Source organism: Polypterus senegalus, chromosome 5 (genome assembly GCF_016835505.1).
Source record: "Polypterus senegalus isolate Bchr_013 chromosome 5, ASM1683550v1, whole genome shotgun sequence".
Taxonomy (NCBI): domain Eukaryota; kingdom Metazoa; phylum Chordata; class Cladistia; order Polypteriformes; family Polypteridae; genus Polypterus; species Polypterus senegalus.
Window position 1 is genome coordinate 133,588,630 of NC_053158.1, and position 18,697 is coordinate 133,607,326.

At 36.3% G+C, this 18,697-nt stretch overlaps 1 protein-coding gene across 4 annotated transcripts in view; it reads left to right on the forward strand.

Annotated features, from left to right (window-relative positions):
* Positions 1–18,697, forward strand: part of LOC120529514 (tensin-3-like) — a 333,361-nt gene that overhangs the window by 199,389 nt on the left and 115,275 nt on the right. For all 4 annotated transcript variants that reach the window (XM_039753385.1, XM_039753384.1, XM_039753386.1 and 1 more), the window contains 2 exons: positions 1,459–1,519; positions 2,168–2,243. In XM_039753385.1, the coding sequence (XP_039609319.1) occupies positions 1,459–1,519; positions 2,168–2,243 (137 nt within the window). The remainder of the gene's footprint in view (positions 1–1,458; positions 1,520–2,167; positions 2,244–18,697) is intronic.

Consider the following 18,697-nt stretch of genomic DNA (forward strand, 5'->3'; position numbering starts at 1 on the left):
TTAAAAACTGATCTAGCAGCACAAAAATTTCTGAAAGTGGCATATCTAGTAAAAACTGAAATTGCAACTGATTCTGTTCCCAGTTATTTGTCCTTTAATTTGAACTGTTATTTAGAAAACCTCACTGTTTACCATCAACCTATTAACTCCCATTCATTTATGTGACATCTTTCATATTAGATCTCTTTTCACTTGCCATGGCATATTTCTCTTCCTGCTCATGTTGCCACATCAAAATGAGCATAGTTCTCATGTATAATTTTCTTCTTCGTGTTAGGTTAAAATCTAATCTGTTTGGAAATGTATGAGTAAAGTAGTAAATACTGATGAATATGACACACGTCCATTATAAAACAAATGTTAGCTTCACTATAACAGAGCTACAGGTTTGTTATGTAATCTAAGCCCAATAATATACAGTATAATGATATGTTCTTGCAAGGAAATAGCATAGTAAAAATCTTCTGTTCTTCTCAAAATCTTATCTCTTAGTACATTTAGTATTTTTTTTTTGTTTGTTTTTTTTATATATCACTCCCATGCAGGCATCACCAAAACACTGTTTGTGCCACCTTTGTACCCACAGAACCACTGTCATCTTGCAATAGATATTTTCAAACTGAACCATAGTAATAGCCTGATATCTAACCCTTTCTGTTCTTATTTTTAAAAATTTAAATTCCCCTGCCTTCAATATGGTTCTGAATGATACTAGTTCCCCATTAGAAACATTTTTTCTTTTGGGTGAACTAGGAGCTAAACAAATTTTCTGAAATGATGACATTTCATTACTAGAGCGCTTCACGTTATAACTTTGTTCATCTTGATCTTCCAGTAGCAAGAATGAATATGTCCTTGAGGAAGACATAGAAATAGTTAGTTAGTATGTACATTATTTGTCCCAATGGGGATTTTTTTTAATAATAATAAATATCATTATAGAAGTGTATTGCAGTTGGTATAAAGCTGTTCAGTTTTCTTAATGCTAATTTAGAGAATATTGCAAAATGTCTTCTGGAGCTTCAGAAGTAGGTACTTTCAAGGAATATTGTCAGCAAACACTGCTTAAATTTAATTTGTATTGATTTGAAGAGAGGACACTTACAACATCTTTAATTAAAAGCTTTCCATTAAAGTAAATCACTATTGTATATAGCAGCCTTCACTATCACCTGGTGCATTTTAATGCAAGCAAGACAGAATTTTAAAATATCATTCAATATGTGATTGACTGAGATATGATGACGTTAACATGAAAACATCAAAACTTCTTCATGATTTGCTTTGTCTTCTATTCTCTCATTTTACTTATTATTTTGTGTGTAAATCAGCACATAAGTTGTTTTTATTAAAGGGTTCACTTGTGTTGCTAATGATATGAACATATCATATATTTCTTTATATCATATATTTATTTATACATGAACATATCATGTATTTCTTGTTTCTTTTTTGTAGTATGTCGACCATTTTTGAAAATCTACCAGGCTATGCAGCCAGTGCACACTTCTGGAATCTAGTAAGCTATTTTTTGTTTTGTTTTTGTTGTTTTTAATTTACATATACTTGTTTTTCTGGCTCACTTTTTATTTTCTATGATTTCCATGTGAGGTTTCTTCTTCATGGTGGCAGGGCTATTGGATAAATATGACAAAATATCCAGTTAGTAGCATTTGATAGAAATTACTCTAAAGTAATCAATAAAAATCACAGTTTATTAAAATTAAGTAGTGATTTGAATGTAATCTTTGAAATATTATGAAGGTATGGTTTCCTTACACCTTAAAACAAAACAAATCCATTGTAATTCTTCCACGTACAATTATCTATCCATTTTCATGTCTGCTTAATCCAGTTTAAGAACACAGGGGCTCGAGTACAGTGTAAGTTAAATTCAACATTGCCAAGCACATTCTAAACAAGCATCTGAATTTTATTTTACCAACCACTAAACAGAATTAATTTAGAGAACATATTATACCTTGCTGCATAAAACAGAAACCAAAGGTCAAAGCAGAGGAAGCGCATGTAAAAGAATTTGCAAGCAAAATCTAGCATTTGTCTCCAGACCATTGATTAGCTTTGCTGTTTTGATACTTTTATCAGTTAAATGTTGTAATTTGCTCAGTGTTTCTCGAATGATAAATCATGTTTTATTTTTTGAAAGTAATGTTGGACCAGAGAACCAGAGCAGGATATGCATTGCCATAGAACCAGCTCAGCTGCTGAAGGGTGATATAATGGTAAGTTGAGTTAAGATCGCTTTAAAACCATTGCAGGTTCCTCAAGTACTGATAATAGGAGCCAGCAACATTAAATGCAGAGTAAAGATAGGAATTCCTATGGCTCAAAACATTGCGATAAAGTTGTAAATCACTGACCAATTAAATCTGGTGGGTGTGGGGAAACTGACAGAGCAGAACTTAAGGTTTTTTTTTGTTTTTTTCTTTCAAATTAGGGTTAGGGTCAGTTATTATTAAAAAAAATAAACAAACACAAGTGGTGGTTACTCCACTACCCATGTACTACACACAAGCAGTTTTAAAGGTAAACAGAGCCTCTGTTTTGTTTCCTGAATATATTTTTACAGTGCAGAATATGCCTGCAAGAGTTTATCCTCACAATAATGGGTACAAGCCTAATATCAACCTTGCACAGAACATTTTCCCATCATATGATCATACCGATGGACACACTCTGTAACACCAGGAAAGTTCAGAGCCAGCAGTCCACTTATTAGCTTTAGTTTGTGGGTGGAATCCTGGAGTTTTCAAATAAACTTGTGCAAATATGTTTAGAACCTTGCATGGTAATGAGCTTTGCACTACATTAGTGTATAGGACCCTCATGTAAGTAGTGTGAAATAGCAGTACAACCCAAATTGCCATCCTTGCTAGAAAGGTAAAGACTGAAATGTACATTTAAGTCGCCACTTAATGTTACAATGATTGTAAGACTATTATTTTATCTTGTATTCTTTTAAAAGTTTTTTATATACTGAACAAAATAAACAAATCCATATTTAAATGTACATTTTTGCTTTAGAGTATGCATAAAACTGAGAAAATAAAGTATATTTTCCAAAGTCAAAATAAAAGTTGATATGTTGTAAATTGTCCCGACCAGATTATGTATATGACAATATATATGAAAATTCAAAATACTGCAATTCTGTCCAGGCTACTGCCATGCACCATTTTGACTAATGCAAAATAAATTAGCTGCATACTTGAAATGAAAGCACTTCACTGAATTGCTTTACTGAAAAGCCACCAATGACCTTGAGTTCCACTGTATATAACAAAGTATAAATGACAATCAGATTCACTTCTTTTGTTTCAAAGTTATTCCCTTCATCAGCACAATGAAAAAGAGGTATCATATCATATAGTATATTAATTGCTTTTGTGTAGTGATATATATGGAGACACACTGTATATACTAGTTGACTGCATTTTACAATAATTTGCTTTAAATTTTTTGAAAGATTTTACATTTACGAATAAAAAGGTGCATAAACAAAGTGAAAAACACTGCTTTGTTTTACTCCTCTACAATGCAGAGAGTTGCAAGAACAGTAATTTTTATATTTAAGGATCTAGTGTTTTTATAAATAATTAAAGCTGGTTATTTTTCATGAACAATAAATTGAATACTTGTCATTGTAAACTACCTACTATTTGTTTAATATATTTATTTGTCATTACAAGTATCAGAAGGACTTTTTGTTTTTTATAGATAATACCCAATCTTGTACATTCAGCACAGCACTGGACTGTACAACAAAATATTCATTTGCAATAATGATAATTGTGTTTTTACACAGAATATACCATGCCATAATGTGTATATGATTAAACGCTTACTGTGCAATAATAATTTTGTTAACTATATACCATTAACAGTGTAATTTTGTTTTTAGAAAATCCAACTAACAGCATGTTGAGTATGATCTCAACTATTTATTAATGGATATTACTATAATGTTTTGCAAAAATGCATCCTTTGGTGAGTGTTGGGATATATTTAAGTTAAATGTCAAATCAGCTTTGTTGCTGAAAATTATGTCTAAAAACTTTTAGTTAGAAGAATGCATGCACTATTAAGTAGTCAGAACCAGCACTTTATTTATATCTGTTCTCTACACTTCAATGCAGGAATTGGCAGTTGCATGCGAGATCATTGCTTAAAACAGCAAATGCAAGGTGTGGGTTCTTTTTAGACTCTTGAGCTTACAGGCATTGCATTATGCACACATGTTTATACTTAATTACTAGCCTTTTAGTTGTTTTTCTTGAAAATTACAACCAAGATTTGATATATTTTTATGCAGTCACACCATGGACACAACACTGCAGAGCTTTATTACAGCTTCTGTTCGGCCCCTATATCTCAGACTGCCAAAATACAACCTTTAACCTACATCTCAGAGTAGAAGAATAAACTTTCTTTCACTCTGGACCAGCCATTTTTATTTTAATCAGAGATTAGGTCATTTGTTGTGCCCGACTGAGTCTTTCTTTTTACTAGTAATACTATTGTAAATCATAGTGTTGATTAGATAATGCAAAACTATTACTTTTGTTATTGATGTGGTATTCATAGTGTATTTCTTTTTCAATCAGTTCTGTGACTTGTTAACTAACTTTGATTAAGTCTTATTCTGGTTGATCTTGCTATCTTTTAGACTACTGGTGGTCTGGTTGTCTGAGAGACTGTCTAGCTCAGCACAGCGTGTGAAAATGCTTGAGGTTATCTTGGTCATCATGGTGTGAAATGTAGGAATTCTCTTTTAGTCTGTAATTTGGACAAAGGATCTTTTTAAAGTCTTATTCTTATACACTCAACTCCACCTATGAACCTTTTAACATTGAAAGCATTGCTTAATAAATTATTTATATAATATTCAGATTTAACCTTTAATTTTCCTTCACTGGACTTACACAACAGGCAAACATATACACACAAACTTCAGTAGGGTGCCTCACTTGGTTACCTCAAAAAGTGCATAATCCCTTCTCATCTTTTCTCTGGTCTCTTTAATGCAACGGATCATTGTTTACATTAAAAATTCTGTAGTGTCATAAAAGCATCTAGTGTTTCACTGCACTCCTAAGTGCTATCTTATTTTTAAAGAGTTAGCTAGTGTTCTATTATCTCTTTCTTGGCCTCAAGCTAGTAGAGTAGAACAATAAAGCTGTTGCCATGCTAGTCTGCGCTGGTTCCTTTCTTAAAATGTTGCAACTAGTGATTTCTTATCTGAAGCTTTTGCTACATCTATAGGGATAAAAGAGTAACATCCTCTGTCTTTTAATTTTTCATCTTCATTTGAAGTTATATATCCATTTTTCACACTAAGGACTTAGTTTCAACCTTCAGATTGAACCTTGTCTGTTTGTTTCTTTGCCAATCATGCAATAATGGCTGTACCAGCATTTTGCATAAAATTCTGCATATAGGCTGCATTTGTTCCAACATGTAACTAAAAGCTGTATGGTGGTTCAGAATATTCTGGTTTTGCGGGAGTTGAGAGGAAGGGTAAAAACTGCAGATTCCAAATCAACTTAAAAGAAATTTTACCTAAATTTTAGGTAAATTACCTAAATAAATTCAGGTTATGTGGCATTTTAAACATTGGTAAGGGGAGAGGGGGGTGTGGGCGATGGGATGGATTGGTCAATAACCCATCTGTGACGATGTGGGTTCTGGCTCCACACTCCCTTTGATGTTGGAAGCACTTGAACCCAACACCGTCGATAATGTTGCCGAATGAGCTAGTCAATGGAGGCAAATTACTGAGCAAGGGGAAGGTAGAAAGTGCAAAAGTGCTTTTATTTAAAACAGTCAACAAAAACAAAAACAGTGTTCATAAATAGTGCAGATCTTCATATTCATTAAATAAATAATCCATAAAAAGAACGTGGGGTAAAACCAATAAATAAACACAACAATCCTTTAAAAACGAAGGTTAAAATCTTCTCTTGGAAGCAGTCTTTAAAACAACAAACAAATCCGGTGCTTTTCTGTATGCGTCTCACCTGCTTATCCCGTATGGGCCAAGCAGCAGGCAAGACGCTCTCTACAGCTGCCCTCCTCAAACACACTCAAGACTGGAGACCTCCCGATCCCTGGCTTCGGTTTGGCTCTCATCCCAGCCTCGAGACTTGGACTCCTTGGTCTCCAGGACGCTCACACCAAGGACTGCCACTCCAAGCCTCCCGACTTCCGCTGCCTTTCTGCGGCCTTCTGCGGCTCGTCGCTTTCACCTTGGTCACTCCCGCTACCTGCTCGCTCAGCGGGAGCGACATCTACACAAACACCTGGGTGTCGGCCTAACACCCAGCTTCCTCGCAGCTGCCCACGGCCGATCGCGCTCACCACACGCTCCGCGTGTCCGTCTCTCTCCTGCACCGCTTGCTTCCACGCTCCCTGTAACCTCCGTCCTCTCCTTTCCTTTCTCTCTCCGGTCGTTTCTTTCTTTTTCTTCCCCTAAAACCGACTCACGCTTCTTTTTAAAATGACGAGGGCCACAGCAGCTGCAGCATTAGCCGCGGGACAATCATGAATGTGGGCAGTTCCTCACCTGTGCACTAGGTGAGAAACGCCCACACCCTACGGATCGTCCCCCGGCCCACTATGGCCCAACGTCCCCTCACTAAGCCGCGAGCACATTGATTATTTATTTAAAAATGGCCTTTACTCAACGAGCTGTGGACCCATAACACCACACCATCCAGTTTATTAATATGCGGTTAAACATCTATTTGTGAATCCACAGTAAACCAGGAAATATGAAGAGATAGTGTTCATTATTCCAACCCAGCAAGGATTTACCGCAATTGTGGAGTCCAATCATGCACAAAAAAAAATAAATTCTTGACTAATGAAAACAGACCTACTGAGAGAGAGGTATTACAGATGAGTGATGGGACATCTAGAAATTACAGGAGGGTCAATACTTCACAAACATATAAATATTTGTTTTCTTACCTTAACTAATTGTACACAAAATACCCTTACAATGCCAGGTACCTTGGCTAGTACATTATATTGAGAATACCATTGCAGCACCTGTTTATCCTCACTGACTTTGGTATGCATCCCCAAGTTAGAGTCAAGGTTTTTTCATATAATGCCATTTTCATGTTCACCCCCTGGCTTAATGTCATCTTGGTGTTCTTTTTCAGAAACAAAAAAAAATGTTTGTTAGTCAGCACAATTTGTATAACACAATATAGTATGTAAACACCTTTTCACAGTTTCTAGTCTGCATTTTAAACTTTAAGCACAGTTGAGGAAGTTTTTATAATAAACATGATAAAATGTCAGTCAGACTTGAGGCGTCACAGACAACCCCATTTAACAGTAGTGTAAAGCAAAAGATTAATGTTGAAACAGAAGTAGCTTGAGCTTGTCTTTGTCTGACTTGTATGTCTTGTTTCCCTGGCTTTTCACAGCTGACATTAATGGTCTCTTTTCTGGGATTTAAATAGCTCAATGCCCAGATGCTCCTGGGCAAGATGTGGGTTTCAGAGGCTTCATTATTCATCTAGCTGGTCAAAATCATCCCATTTGTGGGCAAAAGCAAAGAAGTATTTGCTTGTTTTGTTGCTCTCAGTCTCTATCCTGTCATATGCTTGCGGTTGCCCCATGGATTCCGCTCACGTGTGACATTCAAAATCATTTTCAAATGATGTTTATTTTTTAAATACTAGGAGATAATTACACAAGCTAAACTGTTAACTGAGAGAATGCAATGCTTTAAAGCAAACACAACTATTTGTGGAACAAAAAAAAGTTTCAGTGAGCATCTGTGAACAATCAAATATTTTAATTTAATGTGTCATTCTTCTACACTGGTGACAAAGATAACTTAAAATATTTTTTATAGAGCCACATTGTAGTGTGGCTCCTCTACAAACTTGAAAAGGGGCTATACAATTATAGATTTTATGCTACAGCTAACATAATTCAGAAATAATGCCACAATGAGCAGTATGAAGTAGTATAAGACCAGTATCTTGTTAGTAGTACAGTACTGTCCTTCTGAATGTACTGTAGCTAAGCTTGCCAAGAATGTCTTTTCTTGAAACTTAGCAGAGAGATGGGAAAATATACCTAGGAGGCACATATTGAATTATTCTTTAAATAAGTAGCATTTCCTCCATGCCTCTTTTGCAGATTTACATATAGCTGTCCTCTAACCAGATATACAAATGTATTGATTTCATCAGTCAGTAAATTTGGATTACAACACTCAGGGTCAAAGTTTAAAGGTCATGCATACAAAGTAAAGATATCTTTTGCAGACTTTCTGAGTGAGTTTTAAACTGACACAATGGATTATTTTCTGTTGTTTGTACCAATTGGGAGAGTGCTAAAAGAACATATTGAGGAAGTACCGGTATGTAACCAAAATGTAATATATGTTAAGGAAGGTAATATACAGTAATTGTATGTTTAAAGATAATTTAGAAAATGCAAGTTTGAACATAAAACATCACTTATGTTGTTCTGTATTTGTACAAGCGCATATATTGCATTTTGACTAGATATCTACAGCAGGCAGTGTGAATGGGAGTCTTGTGAATGTATTTATTACTATTAACACTCCTGTAATTAAATCATATAAATTATTACTATTTTTTTTATTAAATACATTTGCAGTTACAGTGATTAAGAGGTTTAGTTTTACATTGTGCTTTTCTCCAATATATAGTGGTTCACTCTGACCCTTTCTTCCCTTCGTTTCATTAAATTATGAACATTTGCCTTTGATGTTCCAGACTTGTCATACCTTTTTATTATCTCTCAAGTGTTTACTTGCTTTTATCAGTTTTATTTTTGATGAGGTATGACTGTACTGTGTTATCCTGAAAACAAAATACTGATAAAATTGAGAATACATATTTTAAATGAAGTATTGACTTTATTTGTCAAAGCTTTTGGAAGAAAACTACTTAAGAGAGAGAACAATCAAGTTACAATTGAAGTTAAGCTGCTGAAGCAACTGAGTTGCTATCAAGCTTCACTTTTTATGTCTTTATTTTAAATACTTGAAATTCAAAGGAAGTAATTTATCAGTAATAGTTGAACCACTGTATGTACAGTATGTGTAACCTAAAATTATTTTTATAAGGTAACTTTTCCATATTTTGACCCTCAATGGGTTACTTGATGTGGATTACTAAAGGCATATCTAAAGTTATCTGCACATTTTTCATGTGCATATTGGGGTTCTACTAATAAAATGTAACGGCTAGAATTGAAAAAGGAGCATTTATCATCATGGCTTACAATTTAAGGAAACACCGATAGCAATATACCTTTTGTACCATTAAGAATAAAATTTCCAAGCTTTTGTTTTTGATCACATTTTAAGCAGATTTGTTTCTTTTTTCCCCCCTAAGTGCTTTAATTATTCCTTTATTCTCTTTTACTCTTCTCTGCTTTAAGTCACAGCAAATGAGCCAACAAATGTAATATAAATACGCAGGATTCTGTTTTTGGTACTTTAACCATTTTGGTGGGTTAAAAATAAATACATTAAAGAAAAGACAGATCTAATGATAGAATCAATTTAACCTTTTTCTATGATTTTTTTACAAAAGCTTCCATATAGTTGCATGATTATTTAAATTATTAAAGCCAACATTGTGTACAATACTGTTTTATTTTGAAATACTTAATTTTCAATTACATGTACTGTATTAAAAAAAACAAGGTGCAATTGCATTTGGAGTTCTGAAATAGATAGATAGATAGAGAGATACTTTATTAATCCCAAGGGGAAATTCACAAAATATTGTGTTTTTCAGTGATTGGTTGGTTACTAAAAATTTTCTTCTCCCTGCTTTCACCATTTTTAATATGCTTAATCATTAAAATCGCACTGCAACACTCAAAACACAGCTCAGTTAAACATTTAAAATAGTACATTAAAGAAAATAACCATATGTTAATAGCACTTCACACTCAACCCCATGTTTATGCAGCTTTAAAAAAAGTAAAGAATCCAGTTTAATATTTCAGATATATAATGTAATCAAGTCACTGTAATGCAGAATGCACAGAAAGTTTTATCTTGTTACAATACAAAAGTAAAATACACAGAAATATGCAATTTGATTACTAACCACATCACTACTCAAAAGGTAAAAACATTTGTTTTAAAGACCTTCTCAAAGCAGGCCAAAAACTACCTTTGTATTGCTGTGCATTTCCATATCTAAACAAAATGAGGCAAGATAATTAGCAAATATAAATACACTATATTATACAAAGGTAAAGCGCTTTTAGATTTATGGTAAAATTATACAAATGTAAATTTGTATGGAAAAAAAAAATGACAGTCCTCTGTAAAAATTTGTGGGTAACATCATTGATTCAAAAAAAAAAATCTTGCCTGAATTGCTTTTTGCGTGGACTGGTTCATTTTAGTCTTATTGTTTGGCTGTATAAGTTAGTTTCTTCCCACAATCCAGAAACATCCTGTTTATTTGCTTGTTAGTTCACTTCCTTTATATGTGTCAAATGAAAAATGGTCATACAATGATTATTGACAGAAAATGTTTAGTATTAGCATTTTTAAAACCTTTATGTAGTTATTATTAAAACGCTAATTTTTCTTAACTACATTTAATTTTTATAAAATCTATCATACAAAATTATTGGAAAGTAACAACATTTTATCCTTTAAGTTGTCAGTCATGCTGAATAGCTACAAAAAATAAGTTATTGTGTCTATACAGAGTCCAACATGTTATTCATCAAATGATAGCATTAGGTGGTATTAAACAGACTGACTAGCGTTTCTAGTATCAGTTTGTATTGGAATGAACAAAACAAGTGACCTTAGTGACAGTTGCTGGGCATGTCAGTTCTAGCATCTCCGAAATGGCTGCTATTGTGGGCTTATCGCATACAATCATTTCAAGGACTGTCTGAGAATGTTGAATAAGCAAAAAATTACCAGTGATCGAAGATCCTGTGGATAAAAACAGCTTGTGGTTTAGAGTGGTCAAAGTAGAAATAAGAGAATCATACGTGAAAACTGGCAAATAACTTCCAGATTGATCTTTGCTGAACAAAATGTCATGTCAGAATGCACCACTCATTAGGCTTTGTCTCGAATGAGCTGCAACAGATGAAAAACATGTGTGGTGCCAATGTCATCAATAAAACCAAGAAAACGTGTTTACAGTAGAAACAGAAGCATGAAAAATCAACTATTAAGAAGTGGAAAAAGTTGCTTGGCTAGAGTAATCCAATTTTCTTTTGTATCATACTGATGGAAGGCTTCATGTTCTGTGTTATTTACCAAGCAATAACTCTTTGAGTTCAGGGGCCTCATCCATAATGCAGTGCGAAGAATTCACACTATAACATGGCATACGGACAAAAGCGGAAATGTTCGTACACACAAAAAGGTTCAGATGCATAAATCTGTGCGTTCGCCATCTTCCACGTTCTTCTGCTACATTAATCCCAGTCAGCATGAAAAGTAACGCATGTGTACACTCCTGCTGCTACTCCCAAACTCTTCTCAGAATTACGCCTCTTTGAATATGCAAATCAATATAAATAGCCCTTAATCTCAGCGTTCTGTGAAAACGCAATGGCAAAAGCACGGGGGTAAATAGAAGAATTTCAGCGAATACCAAGTAAAGGCAAGGAAAAATGTACTATTTGATGGTTTAAACAGTGGTATAAACAACAAAAAGAAGTTGATGAGTGACATAGAGTGTCGGAGAAACTCAAAAGCTCAAGTTCACAAAGTTGCCAGCTCAAAGCTGTCAGATATCAAAGTCGGCATGAAAAGGTGAGTCGTAGCCCACCGTCTGAGCGTCATATGAAAGCTTATTAGGGTACAGAGAAAAAAAATAGGCACACTGTGGAGAAAAAACCACGAAATGTCAAATTTAATCTCGAAATTTCCACTTTAATCACATACTTTATTTTGCCATTAAAGTAGAATATCATAAACTTCATCTTAAAATCGTTTAATTTACTAGTTTCTCAAATCACATCATTACTAAAGTAGCACGCTAAATGATTTTTTTGTATTTGTTCTTCTATGTGCTTTATGTGTGTGAATCACTACATGATTCTTTTAAACGGGCTTTCTCTTCCTCTGACAGGACACAGAATCCATTACATTCATGATATTACAGTATTAAAATACTGAGATGGATACTTGATATCATTTTCATGATGATATGAGTTAAAGCATGTTATTAAACATGGGTACATGGTGGTGCAGTGATTGTTCATTCCTCATGCAAGATGTTTGCTGTGCCATGCGCGACCTTTGATTAAATAATTTATTGCAGAAGTACTGTCTCTTTCAAACGTACTAACCCCCAATTCCTGTTCTTACTTTTCTTTCTCCAAATACCCAGTCACCACACAATCAGCTCTGTAATAGACGTTAAGCCATCTGTAAGCTTAGAACACCGATTCTTCAAAACTTTTAAGGAACATTGAAATATCTTCGTAGTACATGTTAAATTATTCTGTCTATTCAGTGTCTCACCAGTCCCAGCAAGAATATAGCGTAAGGCAGGAACAATCTGTGAACGGAGCTGCAGCTCCTTGCTAGCGCTGCAACACCGTGTCCTCACACGTTTATTTATTAACAACTAGACATTAAGCCCGATACAATAACGGGCGCTAGGACAGTAGTACATAAACATTAGTAGGAACAGTCTATATTAAATGGCAAGGGACCTTGACTCATTCTGTTTGTCTTAATTTTTTTTTGTCAAAAATATTTTTGCAAGAAGCCTAAAGTAAAATAATAATAAAAATAAAATAGAAACGTATATGACAATACAGTAAGTATAATTAATATTGCCTTAGTGTAAAACTTTGTAACAATTTGTAATATACAATATCTGAAGAAGATATTTAGGAAAAATTTTCTATTTTTTTACATCATGAAATGTTTCTATAAAATTTCATTATAGACAACATTTCTTGTAAATATTCTGTCTGAGTTTGGCAACAGTTTGCTTTGTTCAGGACCATCTACAACCTTGACAACAACATCTGGAAAACTTCTAGCTCTTGATAATGGAACATATAACTGACCGTTGCTGAATACTGGTTCTGGCAAGTAAATGCCAACTTTTTCTAAGGTTTGCTCTTCTGAGTGTTTTTCATTTTTCTGACGCTCATTTTCTTTTTCTTCAATCGATCTATTTGCTCGTATTTTTCTTTGTCTTTGAGCCTTTCTTTTGTTGATGTTGTGGTCCCCGGCCGGGGCTGGAGCCCGGCCGGGACGCCCAGGAGGACGTGAGGAGGGCTTGTGCCTACTCCAGACCGCGAGGGGGCGTCCGTCCTGGTTCTGTTGGGAGCCACAGGTCGAGGGCATGGAAGCCCTACTCTGTAGGGGCCCGTGGTCACCGCCAGGCGGCGCCCCGATGCTGGTTTATCCCGTACGGTCCTCGGCTGGGGCTGGAGCCCGGCCGGGGCGCTTTGGAGGACCAGAGGAGGGCGAGTGCCTCCTCCAGACCGAGTGGGGGCGTCCGTCCTGGTTATGCAGGTGGCCTCGGTTACAGGGCTTGGAAGCCCAGCCCTGTAGGGACCCGTGGCCACCGCCAGGCAGCGCCCCAGGGCCTAATTATTCCGGGAGCCCGGCACTTCCGCCACACCAGGAAGTGCCGGGGGGAAGACGACCGGGGAGACACGGACGGCTTCTGGGTGCGCAGCCGGCACTTCCGCCACACAGGAGTGTGGCCACCGTTAAGTGCCGGAAAGCAGCTGGAGCCCATCCGGCTCCCCATAAAAGGGGCCGCCTTCCTCCAGTCAGCGGTGGAAGTCGGGAGGCAGAAAGACTGAACTGGAGAGAGAGGACGGGAGGCGGCCAGGAAGGCAAAAGGACTGTGTGGCCTGGACTTGGGGAATCGGTGCTGAAGGCACTGGGGTTTCGTGAGTGCACGTGACTTCTATATGTATGTAAATAGTGTAAATAAACAGTGTGTGGGTGCAAAAATGTTGTCCGTCTGTCTGTGCCAGGGCCAGAGTTCACAATGTTTACTTGTTAAGCTGACCATTCTTCCAGGAGATGTTGCTTATATAGGATTTTATTGTCTGTGTCTTTTGTCCTACTTGACGTGTCCTTTTTTTTTGAGTGGCATGTTGTTAGCAGATATGTCCGTAATATTTTCTCTTAAAGTAATACTGGCTTGTATGTGGCTGTAATATGCGTCACTGTATTGTGCGCCTTTAATTTTCTATCACAGTAATACTGGTTTGTATTTCCGTAAAATCCCTGTAATTTTCTCTGACAGTAATACTGGCTTTGATGTCCATAATATGACTTTAATTTTCTGTCACAACAGTGGGCAATCAGCCGAATGTCCCCAGCAACTGATGTAATGTGTGGCTTGCAGCTGATAATCGTGCCTGTGGCGTCTCCCCAGGAAGTACTGTGCAATTCCTCAGCAAGTATTTTAATCTATGGTGGCGTGGAGCTGATTATTGTATGTGTGGCGTCTCCCCAGCAACGGATTTTATGTGCACAGTCGCGACTACCCAATCAGCACTCTCCCAAGCAATGATGTCCTTTATTTGCTTATCATGTGCTGCCACGGCTGGGCCATTCACTCTGTGCCCTGCTTCCAGTGTGTGTGCTTTATTTGCTTATCATGCGTGGCCATGGCTAGGCCATTCACTGTCAGCCCAGCTTCCAGTATGTGTGTCCATGGTGCCATGCGCATGGGCGGGGCACGGTGCAATGCGCGGAGCGGCCCCGCGCACGCGCACTTCACCAGAAGAAAACACACACACGGACACCTGGACGCACACAGGGGTTTTATTAAAGAGGATATAGATTATTTAAATGAAGTTAAAGTTATCTGTATAATATAATAAACATATTTTGCTGCATTTATCTTAAAAATGATATCTTCATCATATGTAAATACACGCTTTATAAAGTGGCCCAGTTTGTGCAATATTATAACTGTATTGCAAGTTTACAGTGAGGTAATTGTACTTATAAGTACAACAGTTCTACAAGTAGTAATTGATGTACTGATTGAGTGCGTTTATATGTCCCTACAGGAAAGGCTCTGAAGCGTTTTGACGTATGAGAGCAGTTCAATAGACAGCATGGCTGAGGCAGTGTGTGCTAGATGCTCTATACTGATAATTCTCTTTCCAATCATCTGCTGTAGGGCTGTGATTCCCCTCTCAGATACAGTGATATAAATACTCTAAATGGTACTGTGAGAGTAAATAGAAAAAGATGATCCGATGTGGCAACCCCTAATGGAAGCAGCTGAAAGAAGAAGGTGCAGTGAGAGTAACAACGCTAAAGCAGCTATTGTATTTAGAACAGTTCGACCATTCTGTGGACCATTATATTGTTACAGGTTAATTACAATCAGATGCATTAAACTAATAAATAATATGCGGTTAATTTCAGTGTATTTATAATGCCGCGTCAGCGATGTGGATCTAAAAAAGAAAGGGAAACCACACTTGAACAGAAGTACTGCTTTGATGCTGGGTGCCACCAGTCTGCAAAACGGAGCGCAGAACTTGCATACGCCAAAGTATGAGCTACTGTGAAAATGTGCATGGCTTTATGGCAAGTTTAGGTTTTATATATCGCGATTTGAACGTGGAAATGTTCGTACACAACATTTTTTTAGGTATGCACCGTTTATACATGAGGCCCCAGGTGTTTTAACTGTGCTCATTGTGCATAAAATCAGGTGCATAAAATCAAATGTATTGCCATGCCATTGGCAGCAGAATGGGTCATACTGAAGATCCCAATTACTTTAAAAGTGGCACTGTCATAGGATGCTACCTTTGCCACAAGTCAGTAGGTGAAATTTCAGTGCTAGATCTGCGCCGGTCAAGTGTAAGTACTATTATTATAAAGTGAAAGCATCTAGGATCAACAACACCTCAGCCATAAAGTGATAGACCATACAAACTCACAAAGTGGGATTGCTGAGTGCTGAAGTGCATAGCACATAAAAATTGCCTATCCTTTGTTGAATCACTCATAACAGAGTTCCAAGTTGCCTCTGGAAGCAACATAAGCACAAGCTTCATAAAATAGATTTCCATCATCGAGCAGCTGCAAACAGGCCTAAATCATGTAGCCACTGCCCTCTTCAGCAGTGGAAATATGTTCTCTTGATGAATCACCATTATCTGGCAGCCTAATGGATGAATCTGTTTTTGGTGTTTCCAAAATCCAAAATGGTCTCAAAATCAAAGCCATTTTGAGCACAGACATAACACCTGACATTCCATACCTGACCTCATGTGTGACTCTGAACCAGTGTTCCCTCTTATTATTTTTACTGATTAGCAGATGTGAAAAAGGCATGAGCTGGTACTTACAGTTTGCAGCCAATTTCTCCAGTCCCCTTTTGAATTTCAAGCAAGACAAATGAATGATGCAGGACCGGTGGGGGTTTGGTGGATGTGCATTACCAAAAGTTGAAAGGCACGATAATAACTGCGCGGCTCTTCCAAGCCATTGCATGGCATGGGTAGTGAATGGTTCAATTTAAAATTGCTGCATGGCACAGCTTAGAGGGAACATAAGCTCTCTGATTCTCTGTTAGTGTCAGTTTGTTATCAAGCACTGTCACCACCAGACCTATGTGCATTACTTACTGTGTTTTTTGGTTATTCTCTGTGTACAGTAACCTTTTAATCAAGACACACCATTGTAGGTGGAGACTGAAAGTTGTTTTTTGCTGTTTTTTGCTAGCTGGTACAGGGATTATGCTGATGCTGCCGTGCACAAACTTTGTTTCATGCACAAAATTATTTTAAATATTATATAAAATTATCTTCAGGCTTTGTGTATTTGAAACATAAATTTCATATTTAAACTTGGGTCCCATTCCCAATATTCTTCATTGTTTATATGCAAATTTTTCAAAATCCATAATACTTATCTCAAGCATTTTGGATTAGGGATACTTAACCTTGTGTCTGTGTGTGTGTGTGTGTACACATATATTGTATATAGGAGAAGCACAGAGGAAGTGGTTTGCTCTGCTGTCACCTCTCCATCACCATATGTGTGTATCCCCCCCCCAACGAAATTATCTGAATGGTAGGTTAATTTTTGACGCTACGTTGGTTCCATTCATCCTAGTTTTGTTTCTGTTTATATGCTAAGCTAAGCCTCTGCTTCTGTGCAAAAGGATTTCTTAACATTGCTTGGTACTGTATACAGAATATAAAAGACAGTAAAGGGAAAATAAAAAGATGTCATTATGCATCCAGACAATAAAATAATATGGAATGAATGCATACATAGAATAAATAATACATAGTAAAAGATTGAATGATGTGAATATCTTTCAATTTTATAACAATGTGGAACAGTATTTTTTTCTATGATAAAAAATAATTTTTGATATTTCATATCACATAGTATTGAAAATTATTCAGAATCATTTGTAGAAAAATATGAAACATAAAAAAGATAAAGAAAAATGCATACAGGCAGGACTAGAACTCTGTCTACTACTACTACTATCTGAACTATTCTGCAACTGTCATAGATTGACACCAAGATCATCCTTTTCAGTTAAATACAAAACATCATTGCAGTTTAGATTCTTCTGGCGATCGATCCATTTGTGAAAACGTCTTTTCTTAGGCTATCTGCAAATAGCCAAGAATTTTTTGTCAACAAGCATGCAGGGATATCGCAAATAGAAAAAATAAACAAGGTATAGAACTGAAAATGTATTATATGCTAATGTATAAAAGTGGGCACAAGCATTAATATTTTCATTTTGTAAACTGTCCACAGTATTTCAGTGCTCCCAAAAGTATAAAACCAGTGATTAAGAGCCTCAATCAAAGTTACCCTTCTAACAGATCCTGACCGTGACTACTCTTACCTAACAAAAAAATGACTGAATCTGAATTTGAAGACAAATATGATTTGTCTTTTGTTCACCTTTATTGATCACACATTTTAAATACTCCTGACAACTTAAGTGTCATATGTATACTTCATGAAAATGATCAACATTTATGCTGGGCTTCATACCAGTAATAGCTTTTATCCATATGGCTTTCTGATCAGTGCAGTAATACCCGATTTTAAATACACATCTGTTCAAATTTGGGCTCCTCTGATAGTCTCACCAACTTTCTGTCATTAAGACTTAAACTGTATAAAAATAGATGCACTGTATACAAATCCAACTTTGGGACCAGAGAGGAAAATGCAGATAAACACAGATAGCTATGATTAGTAAATTATCTTTAAACTGAAAACAATTATTATTATAAACTCTTATTTGTGTAACAAATAAAACAAAAGAATATGAGTGTTAAAAAAAATCACATGGGGTCTACCTTATTGCATTTTGTATTTCAAAATGTGCCTTAAATTCTCAGTTGGGAACAAGTCAGGCTTGCAGACATGCCAGTTATGTATTCACACCTGCTTTATGTGAAGCCATGCCATTGTAATGCACACAGAATGTGGTTTTGCATTGTCTTAAATATACAGTACATGGGCATCCATGGAAGAGATGTCCAATTCAAGGCAGCATATATTGCTCTAAAAATATGTATTTACTTTTCAGCATTAATGGTGCCATCACAGAACTGCATTTCTTATTAAAAAAAAAAAAGACCTGAAATGTTGGTCTAATAACAATATATGTTTGCACTGTATGATGGTCCATCCCCG